The sequence below is a fragment of the Ranitomeya variabilis genome, chromosome 6 (assembly GCF_051348905.1).
Source record: "Ranitomeya variabilis isolate aRanVar5 chromosome 6, aRanVar5.hap1, whole genome shotgun sequence".
Taxonomy (NCBI): Eukaryota; Metazoa; Chordata; class Amphibia; order Anura; family Dendrobatidae; genus Ranitomeya; species Ranitomeya variabilis.
Window position 1 is genome coordinate 524,518,871 of NC_135237.1, and position 19,184 is coordinate 524,538,054.

At 44.8% G+C, this 19,184-nt stretch overlaps 1 protein-coding gene and 1 long non-coding RNA gene across 2 annotated transcripts; one reads left to right on the forward strand and one right to left on the reverse strand.

The window, feature by feature from the left end:
- Positions 1 to 7,747: 7,747 nt before the first annotated feature.
- LOC143781499 (uncharacterized) lies at positions 7,748 to 8,974 on the reverse strand. The gene is made up of 5 exons (XM_077268138.1): positions 8,793 to 8,974; positions 8,532 to 8,615; positions 8,340 to 8,450; positions 8,177 to 8,263; positions 7,748 to 7,982 (listed from the first exon to the last, which is right to left on the reverse strand). Exons 1-5 carry the CDS (start codon positions 8,944 to 8,946, stop codon positions 7,807 to 7,809), a joined length of 612 nt encoding a protein of 203 aa, XP_077124253.1. The 5' UTR covers positions 8,947 to 8,974; the 3' UTR covers positions 7,748 to 7,806.
- Positions 8,975 to 12,355: 3,381 nt separating this feature from the next.
- On the forward strand, positions 12,356 to 13,432 carry LOC143781500 (uncharacterized). Its single transcript, XR_013216739.1, has 4 exons — positions 12,356 to 12,712; positions 12,796 to 12,942; positions 13,019 to 13,099; positions 13,298 to 13,432. It is a non-coding gene; the product is annotated as an uncharacterized LOC143781500 (long non-coding RNA).
- Positions 13,433 to 19,184: the final 5,752 nt, after the last annotated feature.

A 19,184-nucleotide genomic window follows, 5' to 3' on the forward strand; every position in this document is an offset into this window, starting at 1 on the left:
GCTGATCAGGATGATTGGGTGACTTTTTTGCCATTGGCCGAGTTTGCCCTTAATAATCGGGCTAGTTCTGCTACTTTGGTTTCACCTTTTTTCTGCAATTCTGGTTTTCATCCTCGTTTTTCCTCGGGTCAGGTTGAGCCTTCTGACTGTCCGGGGGTGGATTCTGTGGTGGATAGGTTGCAGCAGATTTGGAACCATGTGGTGGACAATTTGAAGTTGTCACAGGAGAAGGCTCAGCGCTTTGCCAACCGCCGTCGCGGTGTGGGTCCCCGACTTTGTGTTGGGGATTTGATATGGCTGTCTTCTCGGTTTGTTCCTATGAAGGTCTCCTCTCCTAAATTCAAGCCTCGCTTCATTGGTCCTTATAAGATTTTGGAAATCCTTAATCCAGTGTCTTTTCGTTTGGACCTCCCAGCATCGTTTGCCATTCATAATGTGTTCCATAGGTCTTTGTTGCGGAGGTATGTGGTGCCTGTGGTTCCTTCTGTTGAGCCTCCTGCTCTGGTGCTGGTTGAGGGCGAGTTGGAGTACGTGGTGGAGAAGATCTTGGATTCTCGTATTTCTAGACGGAGGCTTCAGTATTTGGTTAAGTGGAAGGGCTATGGTCAGGAGGATAATTCCTGGGTTGTCGCCTCTGATGTTCATGCGGCTGATTTGGTTCATGCCTTCCATACTGCTCATCCTGATCGCCCTGGGGGTCTTGGTGAGGGTTCGGTGCCCCCTCCTCAAGGGGGGGTACTGTTGTGAACTCTATTTCTGGGCTCCCTCTTGTGGTCACAAGTGGTACTGGGTGAGTGCTGTCTTTCTGCAGGTTTGTGGCTGGCATCAGCTGTCTCGTTATATGTGGGTTGGTTTCCTATTTTGCTCACTGGAACTCTCAGTTCAATGCCTGCTGTCAATGTATTCAGTGCTATTCTGATTCCTTCTGACTACCTTGCTCCCAGTCTCTTCAAGAGAAGCTAAGTTTCCGTTTGTGCATTTTTTGATCTTCAGTGTTCATTATGTTTCTTGTCCAGCTTGCTGATATGTGATTCCTTGCTTGCTGGTAGCTCTAGGGGGCTGAGTTTCTCCCCCCACACCGTTAGCTGGTGTGGGGGTTCTTGAATTCTCAGCGTGGATATTTTGCATAGGGTTTTCTACTGACCGCACAGTTCCCTATCTGTCTTCTGCTATCTAGTTTTAGCGGGCCTCATTTGCTGAATCTGTTTTCATTTCTACGTGTGTGTTTTCTCCTTACCTCACCGTTATTATTTGTTGGGGGCTTCCTATATCTTTGGGGTTATTTCTCTTGAGGCAAGTGAGGTCTTGCTTTCTCTTTAGGGGAAGTTAGTTCCTCAGGCTGCGTCGAGACGTCCAGGCTATTAGGCACGTTCACCGGCTACCTTTAGTGTGTTTGGTTAGGATCAGGTTTGCGGTCAGTCCAGTTACCACCTCCCTAGAGCTTGTTCTATGTTTAGTAACTTAGCTAGTAGTTTTGTGATCCCCAGCCACTGGGATCATAACACTCACCACAGCCCGAGCTGTCGCACCCCCGACTTTCTGTCTCTTCCCCATTATCCCATAGAATGTAAGTCCGCAAGGACAGGGTCCTCTCCCCTCTGTACCAGTCTGTCATTGTAAATTTGTTTACTGTAAATGATATCTATAACTCTGTACATAACCCCTTTCTCATGTACAGCACCATGGAATTAATGGTGCTATATAAATAAATAATAATAATAATAATCAAACAAAGAAGAACTGATTACATTTTTGCCCCAGAAGCAGTGTGAAAGACTGGTGGAAAGCATGCCAAGACGCATGAAAGCTGTGATTACAAATCATGGTTATTCCACAAAATATTGATTTCTGAACCCTTCCTGAGTTAAAACATTAGTAGTGTTGTTTCTAAATGACTATGATCTTGTTTCCTTTGCATTGTTTGAAGTCTGAAAGCACTGGGTTTTTTAAAAAATTGTGAGTAGGGTTGAGCGACTTATTTTTATAGGATCGGGTCGGGTTTCACGAAACCCGACTTTCTCAAAAGTCGGGTCGAGTGAAATCGGCCGATCCTATAAAAAAGTCGGGGTCGGCCGAAACACGAAACCCAATGCAGTGCAATGGGATACTATGGTTCCCAGGGTCTGAAGGAGAGGAAACTCTCCTTCAGGCCCTGGGATCCATATTTAAGTGTAAAATACAGAATCAAAATAAAAAATATTGATATACTCACCCTCGGACGCGCCCTGGTACTAACTGGCAACCTTCCTTCCTAAGAATGAGAGCGTGAATGACCTGCGGTGACGTTGCGGCTTGTGATTGGTCGCGTGAGCGGTCACATGGGCGGTCGCGACCAATCACAAGCCGTGACGTCATCTAAGGCCCTTCACGCGCTCATTCTTAGGAAGGAAGGCTGCTGGAAAGAAGCAGGGCGCGTCCGAGGGTGAGTATATACCTAATAGGAATATACTCACCCTCGGACGCGCCCTGCTTCTTTCCGGCAGCCTTCCTTCCTAAGAATGAGCGCGTGAAGGGCCGTAGATGACATCACATCTTGTGATTGGTCGCGACCGCCCATGTGACCGCTCACGCGACCAATCACAAGCCGCGACGTCACCGCAGGTCATTCTCGCGCTCATTCTTAGGAAGGAAGGCTGCCGGTTAGTACCAGGGCACGTCCGAGGGTGAGTATATCAATATTTTTTATTTTGATTCTTTATTTTACACTTAAATATGGATTCCGATACCGATTTCCGATATCGCAAACATATCGGAACTCGGTATCGGAATTCCGATACCAGATTCAGAAGATCGCCGACCTCATGGCCGACCCCACACAGGGGTCGGGTCGGGTTTCATGAAACCCGACTTTGCCAAAAGTCGGCGACTTCTGAAAATGGCCGACCGTTTTGCTCAACCCTAATTGTGACCATTTTTCTTTGTCAGGAAAAAAATACAAAATGTATTGCTTGGAAATTTGGAGACATGTTGTCAGAAGTTTATAGAATAAATGAACAATTTACATTTAACTCAAAAATATACCTATAAAGAGAAAAATCAGACAAACTGAACATTTTGCAGTGGTCTCTTATTTTTTGCCAGAGCTGTATATACTGTATATAATATATATATATACACAAAACAAAACATTTGTGTTGTAGAATGCTGCAAAGTAAGAATGCTTTCTATATAGCTCGCCAGGCCATGCAAGAAGTCATATAGTCCTTCTCAGACCGATGCAGTCTTCTGCCAATTGGAAAATGGCAGTGCCATTTTATGCAATTCGTACAGAACGATTTACTTTTTTTTTTAAGTCGCTGGGTTCTGCAAATTCCTAAAAATGTGACACAAATTCAATTCATATTGAATCTCTCCGCTCATCTCGAATAGTCATGTAATTAATGACACGTTCCCTTTAGTAGAGCACACGATGGAGGGAGTCAGGCAGTTCCTGCACCAGTCATATGCTCGAGTCCTGACTGTTCTTTTGATGCCACAAACTGATTACTCATTGCAGACTTGCTACAAGAGTTTTATAGATTCTCTCATTAAAATGAAAAATGAAAAACATGTTTTGGCAACATCTCAAGTTGTGCAGTAACAGTATCTACATTACTGGAAAGATTGATGGATGGTGGCCAGATAAACGTGTGACAGAACCAACAAGCAACTGAATTCTCCATTTAGATTCATATGTAATTATACTAGTTGATGATTAGGATGTGTGAAATATGCAGATTTACTGGATTAAATGTGATACTTGTAGAAAAAAAATTGAAAAGGTTATGTGAATATTTTATGCTAATTGTATTATGTGCTAGAATGCAATAACATGATAAAATAATGTATACTGTGCACTCGGGTTAATTCTTTGTGATATTTTTAGTTTTGCATCTGGAGATTACATTAATACTCCTAAAACAATTAGGGTACCGTCACACAGTGAAATTTTCATCGTTACGACGGCACGATCTGTGACGTTGCAGGGTCGCATGAGAATCGCTCCAGCATCGTATACTGCGGTCACACGTTGCAATGCACGGCGCTGGAGCGATAATTTTGTGACGTATTTGCGATGTAGAAGTCGTATGGGACAGTCGTACTGGTCATGTCACACAAGACAATTCAGAGACGATTCAGAGCACTTAATTGAATTATCTGTGCGTGACGTTCACTAGGGGCGTGTTGTGCTGCTACAGAGTGTGTGCTGATAGGCCATAGGTTATGTGCACACAATTGGTTGGAAAATTTGTCACCTGAGCACTATTGTTCCCGACACCTCTTCACAGTTTTAAAAATTTATTCTTCAGTTTGTACTTGTACAGTTGGTGGACCTGGACGTCGCATTTTGTGTTTCCCAGGCCAATCCACAATTAGCACCGCAGTTTTCCAGAGTGTTCCACGCTTGGCACCGCAGTTATCACAGCATTCCACACTTGGTACCACAGGTTCGAGGTATGTAAAGACCGCTTGGGCGTAGTGGATGGAGCGATGTAAGGTCGGCTCGACGCTGAAGCGATGCGGATGGCACGCTATTGTGGGGGGTGGGCAGCAGCGTGGTGGATGGAACATATATGTTCGGCATGAGCGCCTCGTGCTCGACGCTGAAGCGATGCGGATGGTACGCTGTTGTGGGGGATGGAACAATGTATGGTCAGCATGAGCAGTTATGGTGGGCTACTGTGTGGCAGATGGAACGATGTATGGGGCATGGCGGGTGGATAGTGCATGCTGTTTTTGGAATAGCGTTTGTATGTCTGCGAACATTTTTGTTTTATATTTTTTATTTTACATTTTTTAGTTTTTGTCCCCCAAGTGCTATTGCTGTTTTACAGTACGCTTTGTGAAATGCTTAACTTGTTATTTTATTGTTATTTTTCAGATGTCTAATCACGTGGACTTCATCAGGAATTTCATTGAGCTGTACCAGTCTTTTCCCTGCCTCTGGAAGATTAAATCTCCAGAGTATTGCAACAGGGATAAGAGGAAGCAGGGCTATTCAAAGCTCATCGAATTTTATAACCTCCATGCGCCAGAGGAGCAAGCAAATGAAGCAGTAATCAAAAAGAAGATTCAGGCGCTGCGCACTGTGTGGAGGAAGGAGTTAAACAAGGTCCTGCACAGTTCCAAGTCCGGTGCCTCAACCGAAGATGTGTACGTACCAAGGCTATGGTACTATGAGCATCTTCATTTTCTGAGGGACCAAGAGGAGCCACGGACCTCGATGTGTTTTAGCTCCTTGGCACCGGTGGAACAAAATACATCGGAGAACCTCGTCTGCCAGGACTCTCCAGGGCAACAAGTAAGTACCTGTTTGCACCATAGCTTCACCAATGTGTCCTATAATTAGATATAATTTATCAGCATTTTCTCTTTTATCCTTCAGATTATACCATCAATTTGAAGTTATAACATTTTCCTGTACAAATAAGTAACCCTGTCACAGTCAAGTTTAATATGGCGAACGTAATAAGTATTAAATGGCGACCTTCATAACCCATTACATCCAAACAAATTGAAAATAGTTTTGCTTCCAGCTGCAGATAAGTATTCTCGGTGACACTATTTTGACCCTAAAATGTGAATCAGGTTCCCCTTGAAGTCAGAACAGTGGAGTGCAAAATAATACATAAATGGGAATGTTAAGAATGATATTACTAATATAATAATATATTACAACATTTTCACATGTATACGAATATATAGTTGGAATGCGGTTAGGGTGCTTTACCTTTTTCTTTTCTGGTTAATAACTTCGTTTTTTATTCTCCCCAGGAGGACAGAGCACAGGACAGTGCATTGGACAGCTCTACAAGTACAATTGTGGAGGCTGCACCTGCGCAGACTGAACTGCGGCTACGATCAAAGAAGCGTAAAGCCACCTCGGATGTCTCACATGAACTTGTGACCCTTGCCAAACAGGCATTAACGAACAATAGGAGCCCTGCGTTGCAGGGCTTTGGCCACTACGTTGTGGACAAACTGGCCAAAATGACTGAGAGACAAAGAACTCTGGCGGAGCGTGTAATTTTTGATGCTGTCAGCAAGGGGTCTGATGGCAGTTTATCTGAGCACGCACGTGTTGTTTGTTCCCCGCCAATGGAGCGGCCAGAGGGTTCCAATTTTAATAGTTGGGCACAGACACCTATACGAAACAATGTACCCGTTTCCCACTTTGGCCCGCCACCCCCCAACTCCTACACGCCGATTCCTTCACACATTGCTTCGCCCATGAGGCATCAACATTTTAGGATTGAAGATTCGGCGTATCACGAATTTTGATAGTTTGCTTTTATAAAGTTATGTATGTTTTGTTACTTTTTAATATAGTTTGTTTAATAAAACCTTTTTCTTGAAGTTCAATCTCGACAGCTTGATTGGTGGGTCTCGATCACATCGACAAAATGGGTCATATAAATATTTTTCTTCCATTTTCAAAGTTGTGTTTATTGAAATGTACATTTTGTTAGTTAAGTTTATATCTGCCCTAATACTGTGCTGTGGATCACATCGATCACGATCACATCGACAAAATGGAAGAAAAATATTTATATTTTTTTTAACATTAACAACATAAACTTTACAAAGCGAGATTTTTTTTTTTTTTTTGTCCTGCCTCCAGCAGTTGGCACAAGGCTCTAACTTTCTGCAACTCCACCATTGCCACATTCTGCTGTTCCTGAATCTGCGCCAGGAGACTGTGTGCAGCTATAACATGATCAATTTTATACATACGATCAATTTTGCATTTAAAAGTCTAATGACGGTGGTGGTGGCCTGTGGTGTTTGGGTAATAAACCATTGTTCTTTCAATGAACATTGTTGGAGCCAGCCCGTCCTACACAAGGCATTGTTTATCAATATACATATGCATAGGTCTGAGACATGATGTCTATCTCCGGACCACTGGCTTTACAATGGAAACCCACAGGAGTTGTGTACATATGTAGATAATGATGGGTCACAAACAGGACAGAGGCTATTCATTCAAGATTTTGACAGTGTACACCTATATCCTCCATTATTGGAAACCCACAGGAGTTGTGTACATATGCATAGGTCTGAGACATGATGTCTATCTCAGGACCACTGGCTTTACAATGGAAACCCACAGGAGTTGTGTACATATGTAGATAATGATGGGTCACAAACAGGACAGAGGCTATTCATTCAAGATTTTGACAGTGTACACCTATATCCTCCATTATTGGAAACCCACAGGAGTTGTGTACATATGCATAGGTCGGAGACATGATGTCTATCTCAGGACCACTGGCTTTACAATGGAAACCCACAGGAGTTGTGTACATATGTAGATAATGATGGGTCACAAACAGGACAGAGGCTATTCACTCAAGATTTTGACAGTGTACACCTATATCCTCCATTATCTCTATGGCCAATATTCATTTAGTATGTAGATGCACCTTTGCCTTATCACTGAAACAAAGGACATCACACAAAAGAACACAGGCCTGACCGCCAATATATCTCACTGATTTCTATGATACGTGCATTAACCATGTTGTGATTGGGATTTGGTTGCAGGTATGCCCCAACATCCCCCCCCCCAGTATATAAAACATCTCTGGCAGCCATCTTGTGCATCTGGCAAGCGGACGTACAAGATGGAGGCACTTTAGGATGCGTTTTGAAAACTGTAGTGCTGTCTTCTTTTTTTTTCCCTTTTGTCTGTGCCTTGGCTCGGCTGGCCCAGGCCTGCTCCCCTAGTACATTAAAACATAAGACAAAATAAGGGTAAAAATAACTGTGTTTTAAACTTCAAACGTGTTATTTACTTATTTTTTTGTGTAACCAAAAAATAAATTACATAGTCCCACGGCGGTGGGCTAGCAGTTGGCGCAGCATGCGTCCATGAGCTTTAACCTGCTCCTGCAGGCGTGATGCTGTCTCCTGCAGGCGCGCTGCTGTCCCCTGAAGGTGCGCTGCTGTCCCCTCCAGCCGCCTCTGCTTGGCCAGCAGGTCTCTCACGGTGGTCGCTTCTATGGATAGAAGAGGTCGGAGAACGGACGGTGATTACTCTGCAAGTACGGCATGTGTGAACATACCCTGAGATTTACTATACACTCAATTTGGTCCTGTCCCAGAGGTCGAGCCCTTTTTTTTTTTTTTTCATTCTCGTCGTTGTCAAATGTGACATCCCACCGATAACCCCTCACACTGTCTGTATACTTACGGAGAAGGGACGCCGGTTCGTCATCCCCGGAAGAGGTGGAAGAGCTGCTCACCTCCCATCCCCTCGCTTGTGCACCAGCTGCCGCAGCTAAAAGGAAGCAAATACATATATGGTTAACAGTTGGACACGCTGTGGGGAAGCGCTCGCAGTTTTGGTCACTTACGAAGGGTGGCCTCTGGTGAGAATGCCGCCGACCCGGGGGTGGAAGATGAGTGGCGGAAGGGTGGTGTTGTGGCCTGCGGTGGGGTGGTAGCGCGCCTGGTCCTTACAGCGTCTGTAATGTATACAGTATTTCAGCTCCCCTCTAATTTCCCGTATGCAGTAATAAAATTGCAATGAATGATGTTTAACATACGTGATATCCCGGGCTGTGAGCTGCCGCTGGTGGCGGATGAAGGCGTGCCGGCTCTTGCTGATGGCTGTTGCCGGCGCCTTCTCCCTACACAAATATTAAAGAACGGTAATATTCAGACATCAAAAGTACAGGGCTCCAGAATTAATAAAAATACCTATGCAACAGTGGCGGGAAAAAATAGGTGCCAAAATAAATGTTCCCCTCTAATGTCCCGTATGCAGTAATAAAATTTCAAATTGCAATCAATGATGGTTAACATACGTGATGTCCCGGGCTGTGGGCTGCCGCTGGTGGAGGATGCTGGTGCTGGTGGCTGTTGCCGGCGCCGTCTCCCTACACAAACATTAAAGAACCTTAATATGTTGACAACAAAAGTACAGGGCTCCAGAATTACCAACAAATACCTAGGCATCATTGGCGGGAAAAGTTAGGAGCCAAATGAAATTTTTAGTCGCCAAATCTACATACATACCGTATTTACCGGCGTATAAGCCGACTTTTTAACCCCTGAAAATCTTCTTAAAAGTCGGGGGTCGTCTTATACGCCGGGTATCGCCTTGCCGGGTGTATATGGTGGGTGGGGGGAGTGGGCCTGATGACGACGAGGGGGCGTCTCACAGGAAAGTGAGTATCCCCCATTACCTCATTGTATCACTGCAGCGTGGGGTCTCTGCTGGGAGCGGCGGCGGCTGTGCTGTGGGGCGGCGGCTCCTCTTCTTCAGTGTGGGGCCTCTGTGCTGCTGGGCGGCGGCGGCTTATCTTCAGGCATCTCGGGACGAAATCTGAATCTGAGCAGCGGCCATGTTCCCGGAGGCCACTGCATTGCACCGATGGAGTTGCCGGCAGGGCCTCCGGGCTTTAAGGAGATACCGGAGGAGCCCCGACTGCCTGAAGATAAGCCGCCGCCGCCCAGCAGCACAGAGGCCCCACACTGAAGAAGAGGAGCCGCCGCACCACAGCACCCACGCGGCACAATGAGGAGCAGCAGCCGCCGCTCCAAGCAGAGACCCCACGCTGCAGCGATACAATGAGGTAAGGGGGCATACTCACTCACGCCATTTGGCTTTTTGAATGGAAAATTAGCTCCAATCATTAGCGGACACCATGTCGCGTTTGGAGAGCCCCTGTGTGCCTAAACATTGGAGCTTCCCCATAAGTGACCCCATTTTGGAAACTAGACCTCCCAAGGAACTAATCTAGATGTGTGGTGAGCACTTTGAACCCCCAAGTGCTTCACAGAAGTTTATAACGCAGAGCCGTGAAAATAAAAAAACATTTTTCTTTCCTCAAAAATATTTTTTTAGCCCGCAATTTTTTATTTTCCCAAGGGTTACAGGAGAAATTGGACCCCAAAAGTTGTTGATCAGTTTCTCCTGAGTACGCTGGTACCCCATATGTGGGGGTAAAGCACTGTTTGGGCACACGTCGGGGCTCGGAAGGGAGAGAGCACCATTTTACTTTTTCAACGCAAGATTGGCTGGAATCAATGGTGGCGCCGTGTCGCGTTTGGAGACCCCCTGATGTGCCTAAAAAGTGGAAACCCCTCAATTCTAACCCCAACACACCCCTAATCCCAACCCTAACCACAACCCCAACCCAAACACACCCCTAACCCTAGTCTTACCCCTAATTCCAACCCTAACCCTAAGGCTATGTGCTCACGTTGCGGATTTGTGTGGATTTTTCCGCAGTTTTTGAAAAATCTGCAGGTAAAACGCACTGCGCTTTACCTGCTGATTTACCGCGGATTTCCAGTGTTTTTTGTGTGGATTTCACCTGCGGATTCCTATTATGGAGCAGGTGTAAAACGCTGCGGAATTGCACAAAGAATTGACATGCTGCGGAAAATACAACGCAGCGTTTCCGCGCTGTATTTTCCGCACCATGGGCACAGCGGATTTGGTTTTCCATAGGTTTACGTGGTAATGTAAACGTGATGGAAAACTGATACGAATCCGCAGCGACCAATCCGCTGCGGATCCGCAGCCAAATCCGCACCGTGTGCACATAGCCTAATTCTAACCCTAATTCTAACCCTAATTCTAGCCCTAAGTGCAACCCTAGCCCTAAGTGCAACCCTAGCCCTAAGTGCAACCCTAAGTGCAACCCTAGCCCTAAGTGCAACCCTAAGTGCAACCCTAAGTGCAACCCTAGCCCTAAGTGCAACCCTAAGTGCAACCCTTCGTGCAACCCTAAGTGCAACCCTAAGTGCAACCCTAGCCCTAAGTGCAACCCTAAGTGCAACCCTAAGTGCAACCCTAAGTGCAACCCTAGCCCTAAGTGCAACCCAAAGTGCAGCCCTAAGTGCAACCCTACCCCTAACCCTACCCCTAACCCTACCCCTAACCCTACCCCTACCCCTAACCCTAATGGAAAAACAAAAATAATTATATTTTCTGTATTTTATTATTATCCCTACCTATGGGGGTGATAAAGTGGGTGATTTATTTACTATTTTTCTTATTTTGATCGCTGTGATAGAACTTATCACAGCGACCAAAATGTGCAGGAACGAATCTGCCGGCTGTCAGATTCGGCGGGCGTACTGCGCATGCGCCCGCCATTTTCCAAGATGAAAATTTTCCAAGATGGGCTGAAGTACCACTCCCCCTCTCCCTGCAGATCGGGTACAATAGGAGTTAACCCCTTCACCCGATCTGCAGGGACGCGATCATTCTGTGACACATCATATGCGTCACAGGTCGGGAAGGCACCGACTTTCATGACGCATACGCTGTGTCACAGGTCGGGAAGGGGTTAATGGTCAACCTGGCCTGAGACACGTATTTTTGCATAACAAGGAAGCGCCTCACGGCAACGCGCGTCTCCTGATTCTCCCCCTCCCGGAAATCACTAAATTGTATGTCTCGGTGGAGATTCTGGAACCCCTGACCTGAGCATGTTTCACATTCTTAACCTCCCGGCAGCGTGCGTCTCCCGATTCCCCCATACTGGTACTTACCACGCTGTGGCTCCGCACGCAACTCTGCCAGAAGCTGCGGGGTCTTATAGCGGAGGTCTGCCCACTTTTTACGCAGCTGCTGCGCACTGCGTCGGACGCCAAACCTCCTCTCCATCATGCGCCCAATGCGGCGCAGCACCTCCAGCTTGTGCAGGTTCGGGTGCGCAGGTCGACTATCCCGGCCCTCATAGTCAAGGGCATACATGTGGTGCACAAAAAATGCCATCTCTGGCCGCCCCAGAGGAGCTGAACGCTGACGCGCCGCCATTTTGCCCTCAAAAAACGCTCAACCACCTAACCACGCCCAGAGGAGGTCCTTGACTCATGCCGCGCGATCAACATCGCTATAGCGTCTCCGTTTCAGCACTGCGTCGCGATTGTGACGCCGACTCCAGAACTACCTTTTTTGCGTTCTCGTTATCAATCCGCAGCGCTCATCGTCTTTGTTTCAGTGTTTATGTGGCTTGGGCAGCTTGGGCATCCATGGGGTATGGCTGTTGTGTCAACACTGTTTTATTTGACATGTACATGTATAGAATCTTAAATTATAATGTTTACTTTTTTGGTGAGCGAATGCAGCTTTGGACACGCAACGCAGAATGCAAATGTAAACGCATTACCTCTGCAGCGTTTTGTGACACATGCATTAACTTTTTAAATGTTTTTAGGCTACGTTCACATTTGTGGTCAGCGCCGCAGCGTCGGGTGCCGCAGCGTCGCCGCATGCGTCATGCACCCCTATATTTAACATGGGGGCGCATGGACATGCGTTGTGCTGCGTTTTGCGCCGCATGGCCGCAAGCGTTGGACGCAAGAAACGCATCAAGTTGCATATTTTTTCGTCCAACTTTCGGCCAAAAAGGACGCATGCGGCGCAAAACGCAGCGTTTTGCCGCGTTTTTGTTTGCGTTGTGCGCTGCGGCGCCGACGCTGCGGCGCACAACGCAAATGTGAGCGTAGCCTTAGGGGCACCAAAAAACAGCGTCGTGTGGTGTCCTCTGCACAATCGAGACGCAGTGCTGAAACCCCTGTGAAGTGTGATATTAATTATCAGTTTCAGTATATTGTTAGCTTTGATCTGCAGCACTCTACATGTGTTTTTAAAGGTTTCGTATGTTTACTTTATGTGTAGAGAGAGAGCGGCGGCAACGTATACCAGCCATAGCCAGCAGTACAACACCTTCCGCCAGCAGTGTGAGCCCACAGCCCGGGACGTCACGTAAGTTAACAATAATTGATTGCTATTTTTTTACCTGCATACGTGACATAAGAGGGTACCGGAAATATTTGAATACATTACAGACGCAGTAATGACCCAGCGGCCTACCACGCCTCCACCATCTTTAGAGAGCAGACGGCCTCGCACCACTACACCACCCTCAACACCTCACTTCCGCCACTCCTCTTCCTCTCCCGGGTCGGCGGCATTCACCCCAGAAGCTACCATACGTAAGTGACCAAAACAGTGAGTGCTTCCCAACGGCGTTTTCCATAGTTAACCAGATGTGTTATTATTTCCTTTTAGGTGCTGCAGCAGTGGCCAGATCGCTGGGATGGGAAGTAAGCAGCTCTGGTTCTGGCAATGAAGAACCGGCGTCCCTTCTCCGTAAGTATCAAGATAATACGAGTGGTTATCTGCGAGATGTCACAATAGACAACTAAAAAAGTAAAATTTAATAAAATAAACATGGCCCTGTGGGGCCAGACCAAATTTAAATTTACAACACACTATGGTCGTGCCCCAGAGGTCGAGATGTATTTTCAGCGGAATCACCGTCAGTTCTCCAACCTCTTCTATCCACAGAACCGCCCAACGTTGAGAGAGCTCATGGCGAGACAATAGCGCCTGGAGCGGACAGCAGGGCTCCTGCAGCAGACAGCAGTGATCCTCCAGGCTCAAGTAGAGCAGCAGGGCGTGACGCTGCGACACCTGTTGGGCCGTGGAAGGAGATATTTTTTTTTTTTTTTTTTTTTTTTTTTGGGTTATGTAATATTTTGTTGTTAAATACCAAGAAATTGTTACAAAAAAACAAAAAATCTTCGCATTCTTTCTTTAATGTTTACCAAGATATAAGGGTTAACAGCACCATTTTATAGGCATCTCATCTCATTTAAAGGTAATTTAGAGAGGTTTATATGATTTAAAATACGATTGTGTGCGGGTAAACCATTGTTTGGGTGCATGCATGGCAGAGCTTGAAATGGAAGGAAGTCGCCATTTGACTTTGGAATGCAATCTAGACCGATCGCTATAACGTAGTATCCCGTCAATGGGGATTATAGAGTCACAGGACACCTTGACGGCATAGGACGTCATATGAGGACCACTTTATCTAAACTGGAAAACCAAGAATTACGGGAGTAATAAATACAATTTAATTTTATTACACAAAAGTTAGTGACCTACTCGCCATATTAAATTGTGGACACGAAAGCATATCCTGCATATTGTTGAGTAAACAGCAAAGCAAAAAGAAATATTTTTTTTTTAGACAGCGCAATCCTGCCAGGTTACAGCTCCAGAACCATTAAAGTACTGACAGTATTTTTCTCGACAGTCCCTTGCATCGTCTGCCTGTCTGCCAGATCCAAGTGCTTGAAGAGCTGTTAAATTATCAGGTTGTGTACGCCATTCCCCAGGCACAATATCTCCGGTTCTTGGGTCCACTGCATCAATGAATGAAGGAGGAGAATAGGAGCTGGTATCATGACGTCTCAGGAAATTATGGAGCACACAGCATGCCAAAACCACAAAGTCTATAGACGGCAGCTTCAAGTTGATAGCTGTGTGGAACACTCTAAACCGATTTGCCATAATCCCAAAGGCATTTTCAACCACACGACGGGCCCTCGACAACCGGTAATTATAGATTCGGCGCTCCCGTGTGAGTGTTCTCTGCGCAAATGGCTTCAGCAAATGTGGATGAAGAGGGAAAGCTTCATCAGCGATGAAAACAAAATTGAGGTTTGCTTTTGTGTCTTCATTTATTGGCAACTGCAGTTGATTGTTCCTCAAGCGTTCCCCAAATGAAGTGTGTTCAAAAACACCACCGTCGGAGACTCGACCATTCATGCCAACATCCACATCTACGAACTCATAGTTTGCATTGACAAGGGCCATGAGGATCACACTGAAATATCCTTTGTAGTTGAAAAAAAAGGATCCAGAGTTGGCTGGTTGCGTGATGCGCACATGCTTTCCATCTAATGCGCCACCGCAGTTTGGAAACTGCCACAGCTGATCAAATTCGGAAGCAATCCTCTTCCAGTCCTCCGCCGTCTTGGGAAACTGCAAGATGAGAAGGGAACATGTAAAAATTAGGTCAAATATCTTGTTGTGCACATACACTCTCATGTGGACATCCTAGAGTGATTGACGCGCAGTATGGATTAGTATAAAAAAGTCAACAATCCTGAATATGCAGGCAGCCTTTTTATCAGACTGCTACACAGACTGAGAGGGGGTGCTAAACAATATATCAAAATAATATAACCTATAAAAATACGTTGGGAGCAGCAAATAAAAGAAGGGTGGCGCAGGATTGTAGCAGCACATGTCAGAATGGAGCCGCAAAATGGGAGCAGCACATGTCAGAATGGAGGCCGCAGGATTGGAGCAGCTCATGATAGGATGGCGAACAGATACCAATAGAAATGTGCGCCGCCAGGGCGTAGAACGGGTTACATAGCTAGTATAATATATCGACATAACACAGCTGCCATAAAAATATAGTAGTACCTCCATATAATGCCTTAAGCTGTGCACAATGGCCTCGCATGTCTCCGGAATCACACCGCTCAGGAAAGGTCTGGAAACAGCTGCGGAAAACTGCAAATCCTGAAGAGACCTTCCTGTAGCCAGGAACCGCAGTGTCACCGCCAACCTTTCATCCACGGGCACGGCTGCACGCATCGGCGTATCCCGCCTTTGTATGAGGGGCGTAACAGCAGACAGTATTATCTTGAATGATTCCTCTGACATCCTAAGGTAGTTTCGGAAATCATGAGGGTTATTATCACGTAACTCTCTTATGAGACCCATGTGTGACAATGTGGATCTTTTCTGCAGCCAGCTCCGGGTCCACATGCGACGTTTTCGTTTAGGACGTCTCTCCTCTAGGAGCCGTGCTGCCTCAAATAACAGGGCAGCAGCAACGACTGAACTCTCATCGGAAGTGAGCATACTTCCTAAAAAAGAAAACAAACGTACAATAAAAACATGTGCTTACAAAACAATGTTTTGACCGTTGATCTATGTTACTACTGGCATTAAAGGGGGCAGTAAACCATCTCGATCTGTAAAAGGATTAATTATTTGGGCCACGCTACAGCTGTGTACCTGAGGTTCTCTGGCCTACCCTACTCTCCATAAAGGAACAATCGACCACGCTCCAGCGCTTATCCCCGTTGGAGCGCGACATCTGCTACGCTGTAGCGTTATACATACCTTTTGCGGTAAAAGTCTGTAGTTTTTAACAGTAGTTATCAAGGTCCAGGGAATTCAGCGAATTTACGTTCTCCAGAGAGAGAGAGAGAGAGAGAGAGAGAGAAATAAATAGAGCGCTCGACAGTTCCGGTTTTATCCGCAGGAAACAATAGTCCTTTGTCTGTCGAATGAGCGCACAGTATTGTACTGCCCAATCAGCACACAGGAGGTGGAGAATTTAGCGCTCCTACGTAGCCAGCTCCTCCGCCCTTTACATCGTATACAATATCGTGCACACCTCTGTCACACTATGCGATCATGCCGCCACAGCGGGACACTAGACGACGAAAGAAAGTTTCAAACGATGTGCTACGACGTACGATTCTCAGCGGGGATCCGGATCGCAGTAGCGTGTCAGACACAACGATATCGTAAATGCATCGCTGGAACGTCACAAATCGTGCCGTCGTAGCGATCAAAATTGCACTGTGTAAAGGTACCCTTAGTCTTTAGTTCTTACCAGTATCACATTATGTAGTAATAACTCTAGAATGCTTCAACATATCACAGTGATTCTGAGATTGTTTGTTTTTCATGACACATTGTACTTCATTATAGTAGTACATTTAGGTAGAAATGATTTACATTTATTTATGAACAAATCAAAAATGTTGAAAAATTAGCAATTTTTTATTTTTCATTTTTATGCTCTCAAAACAAAGTCATGCTTCATAAAATAATGAATAAATGACATTTACAACTAGTCTACTTTATGTCAGCATCACTTTTGAAACATTTTTTTTTAGTTAGGAAGTTTGGAGGGTTAAAAGATTAGCAGTAATTTTTCATTTCGCCAGCGAAATTTACAAATCCTATTTTTTTAGGCACCACTTCACTTTTGATGTGACTTCAGGATCCAATGTGTCAGAAAACCCACAAACAAGACCGCGTTCTAAAAATGACACCTCTCACAGACTTTAAAACTGCATTCAGAAAATTTATTAACCCTCTCAGGTGCTTTACAATAGCAGAAAATTGGAAGAAAATAATACAAAATTAAAATTTTCACCAAAAAATGTTGCCTTGACTCTATATTTTTCATTTTTTTATAATGGTAACAGGAAATGGACCATCCAATTTGTTGTGCAATTTCTCCTGAGTAGGCTGATGCACCATATGTCAGGGTAAATTACTTTTTTTGGAACAAAGGAGGTGTCAGAAGGGAAGAAGAGCTCTTTGACTTTTCGAGCGGCACAGATTTGGCTGGAATAGACTGCCATGTTGCATTTAAAGAGCCCCATGGTGACAAAAGAGTAGAACCCCTCAACATGTGATCCTACTTCAGAAACTACACTCCTCAAGGTTTTTATCTAGGCGTGTGGTGAACATTTCAACTCCCAGGTGCTTCACAAAATTTTTAAACTTTAGACCGTGAAAATGAAAAATTATGTTTTTTTACCAAAAATGTTGCTTTAGCCCCAAATGTTTCATTTTTGCTAGGGTAACAGGAGAAAATAGACCATGCAATAGACCGTGCAATTTCTCCTCAGTACACAGATACTGTTCAGGCTCGCAGTAGACCTCTATAAAAAAGACTGCCGTTTTGGAAAACCAACAATGCTTGTAAGGTTTAAGGACACCATGCCGCATTTTTGTACTGCCAGAAGAGCAATAACACCCCAAAAATACCAAATTTTGGAAACTACACCCCTCGAGGAATTCATCTAGGTGTGTGGTGAGCATATTGAACCAACAATTTCGTCACATGATTTTATAAAATTGTGACGTAAAAATGAAAAATGAGTTTTTTTCCATCAAAATGTTTTGGTCCCAAATTTTGCATTTTTACAAGGAATAATAGGAGGAAATTGACTCAAACATTTATCAAGAAATTTCTTTAAAAAACCCAGCAATACCCAACATGTGGTCAGAAACTACTATGGCAGAGCTCAGAAGGGAAGAATCGCTATTTGGCTTTTGGAACAGTATTAGCTTGTGGGTGCCAATTGCAGAGCCCCTGAGGTGACAGAACAGGAGAAACACCCCACAACTGTCCTAATTTTGGAAAGTACACTCATCAAACATTTAATTTGGGGTTGAATATTTTCATCCCATAAGTATATTACACATTTTTTTCCATTGGGATATGAGAAAATGAAAAATTACACGTGTTTCAATAATAAGTACACTTAGATCAAAATGTTTAATCTTTACCATGGCTATAAAGAAAGAAAAGGCCTTTCCTGTCTAAATTACCTGTCCAATCTATAACTCTCTGTCTACACACAATAGACATCCTCATTGGCGCTGCAGGTGTCCTTTATTTCACAAAGGAGCTGCCTGCATGTTAATTAGGATTGACGCATCCAAACTATACCTAATTTCCTACTTCTTTATGTCTATTGTACAAGTCTATTTCTAAGGCAGCTTAGATTACAAGCTCTAGTCCTACTGCAAAGGAGAGATGAGGAGGGAAGGGTTGAATGCCTCCCTCACTAGTGGCTTCAGAGATCTTAATATTTTCTATGACAGGGTGTAGTGACTATTTTGATCTCACTGGCATCTTTCAGAAATTAGTACATAATGGATTTTGCAGGGTGAAAATTGCAAATATGCCATTTTAGTGCCCAATACATAGTTTACGGCTTGAGCTTCTGGTGACGTATGCTACATAGATTCTTAAATGGGTTGACCAGGACCTAACAATTTATGACTCATCTCCATTGGTGGAGGTATGACACTGTCACGATCAGCTGAAACTGCTCCATCAGCAGCACAAACTATGGCTAAGTCCACACTGCGCTTGTAGACACTGTTATGCTCAAGAAGTATGCGCCCATCAGAATGCACTCTCATGGTGGGGTCCCAAAGCATCCGCCTACAAAAAGGACCCACTGTAAAGTGGCATACTGTCTGTATATTTCAACATTGGGGCTCACAATCTAAATTCCATACAACTTTGTCTTTGTAGTGTGGGAGAAAACTGGAGAACCAGGATTAAACCCACACAAGCACAGGGAGAATATACAAACTCCTTGCAGATGTCCATGGTGGGATTTGAACCCACCCAACCGACCCAAAAGCTGCAATGCTAACCACTGAGCCACAATCTGCTGCACTTTATATATAGTTACATAAGTGCATGACGGCCAGATGGAGAATGAAAGATCACACTTTAAAGAAGTTGTCCACTACCTATAACTTTTTTTTTTTCATAAATCTTGCTATTATGTGCCACTGAAAACATCTACTGTGCTTATTTTAG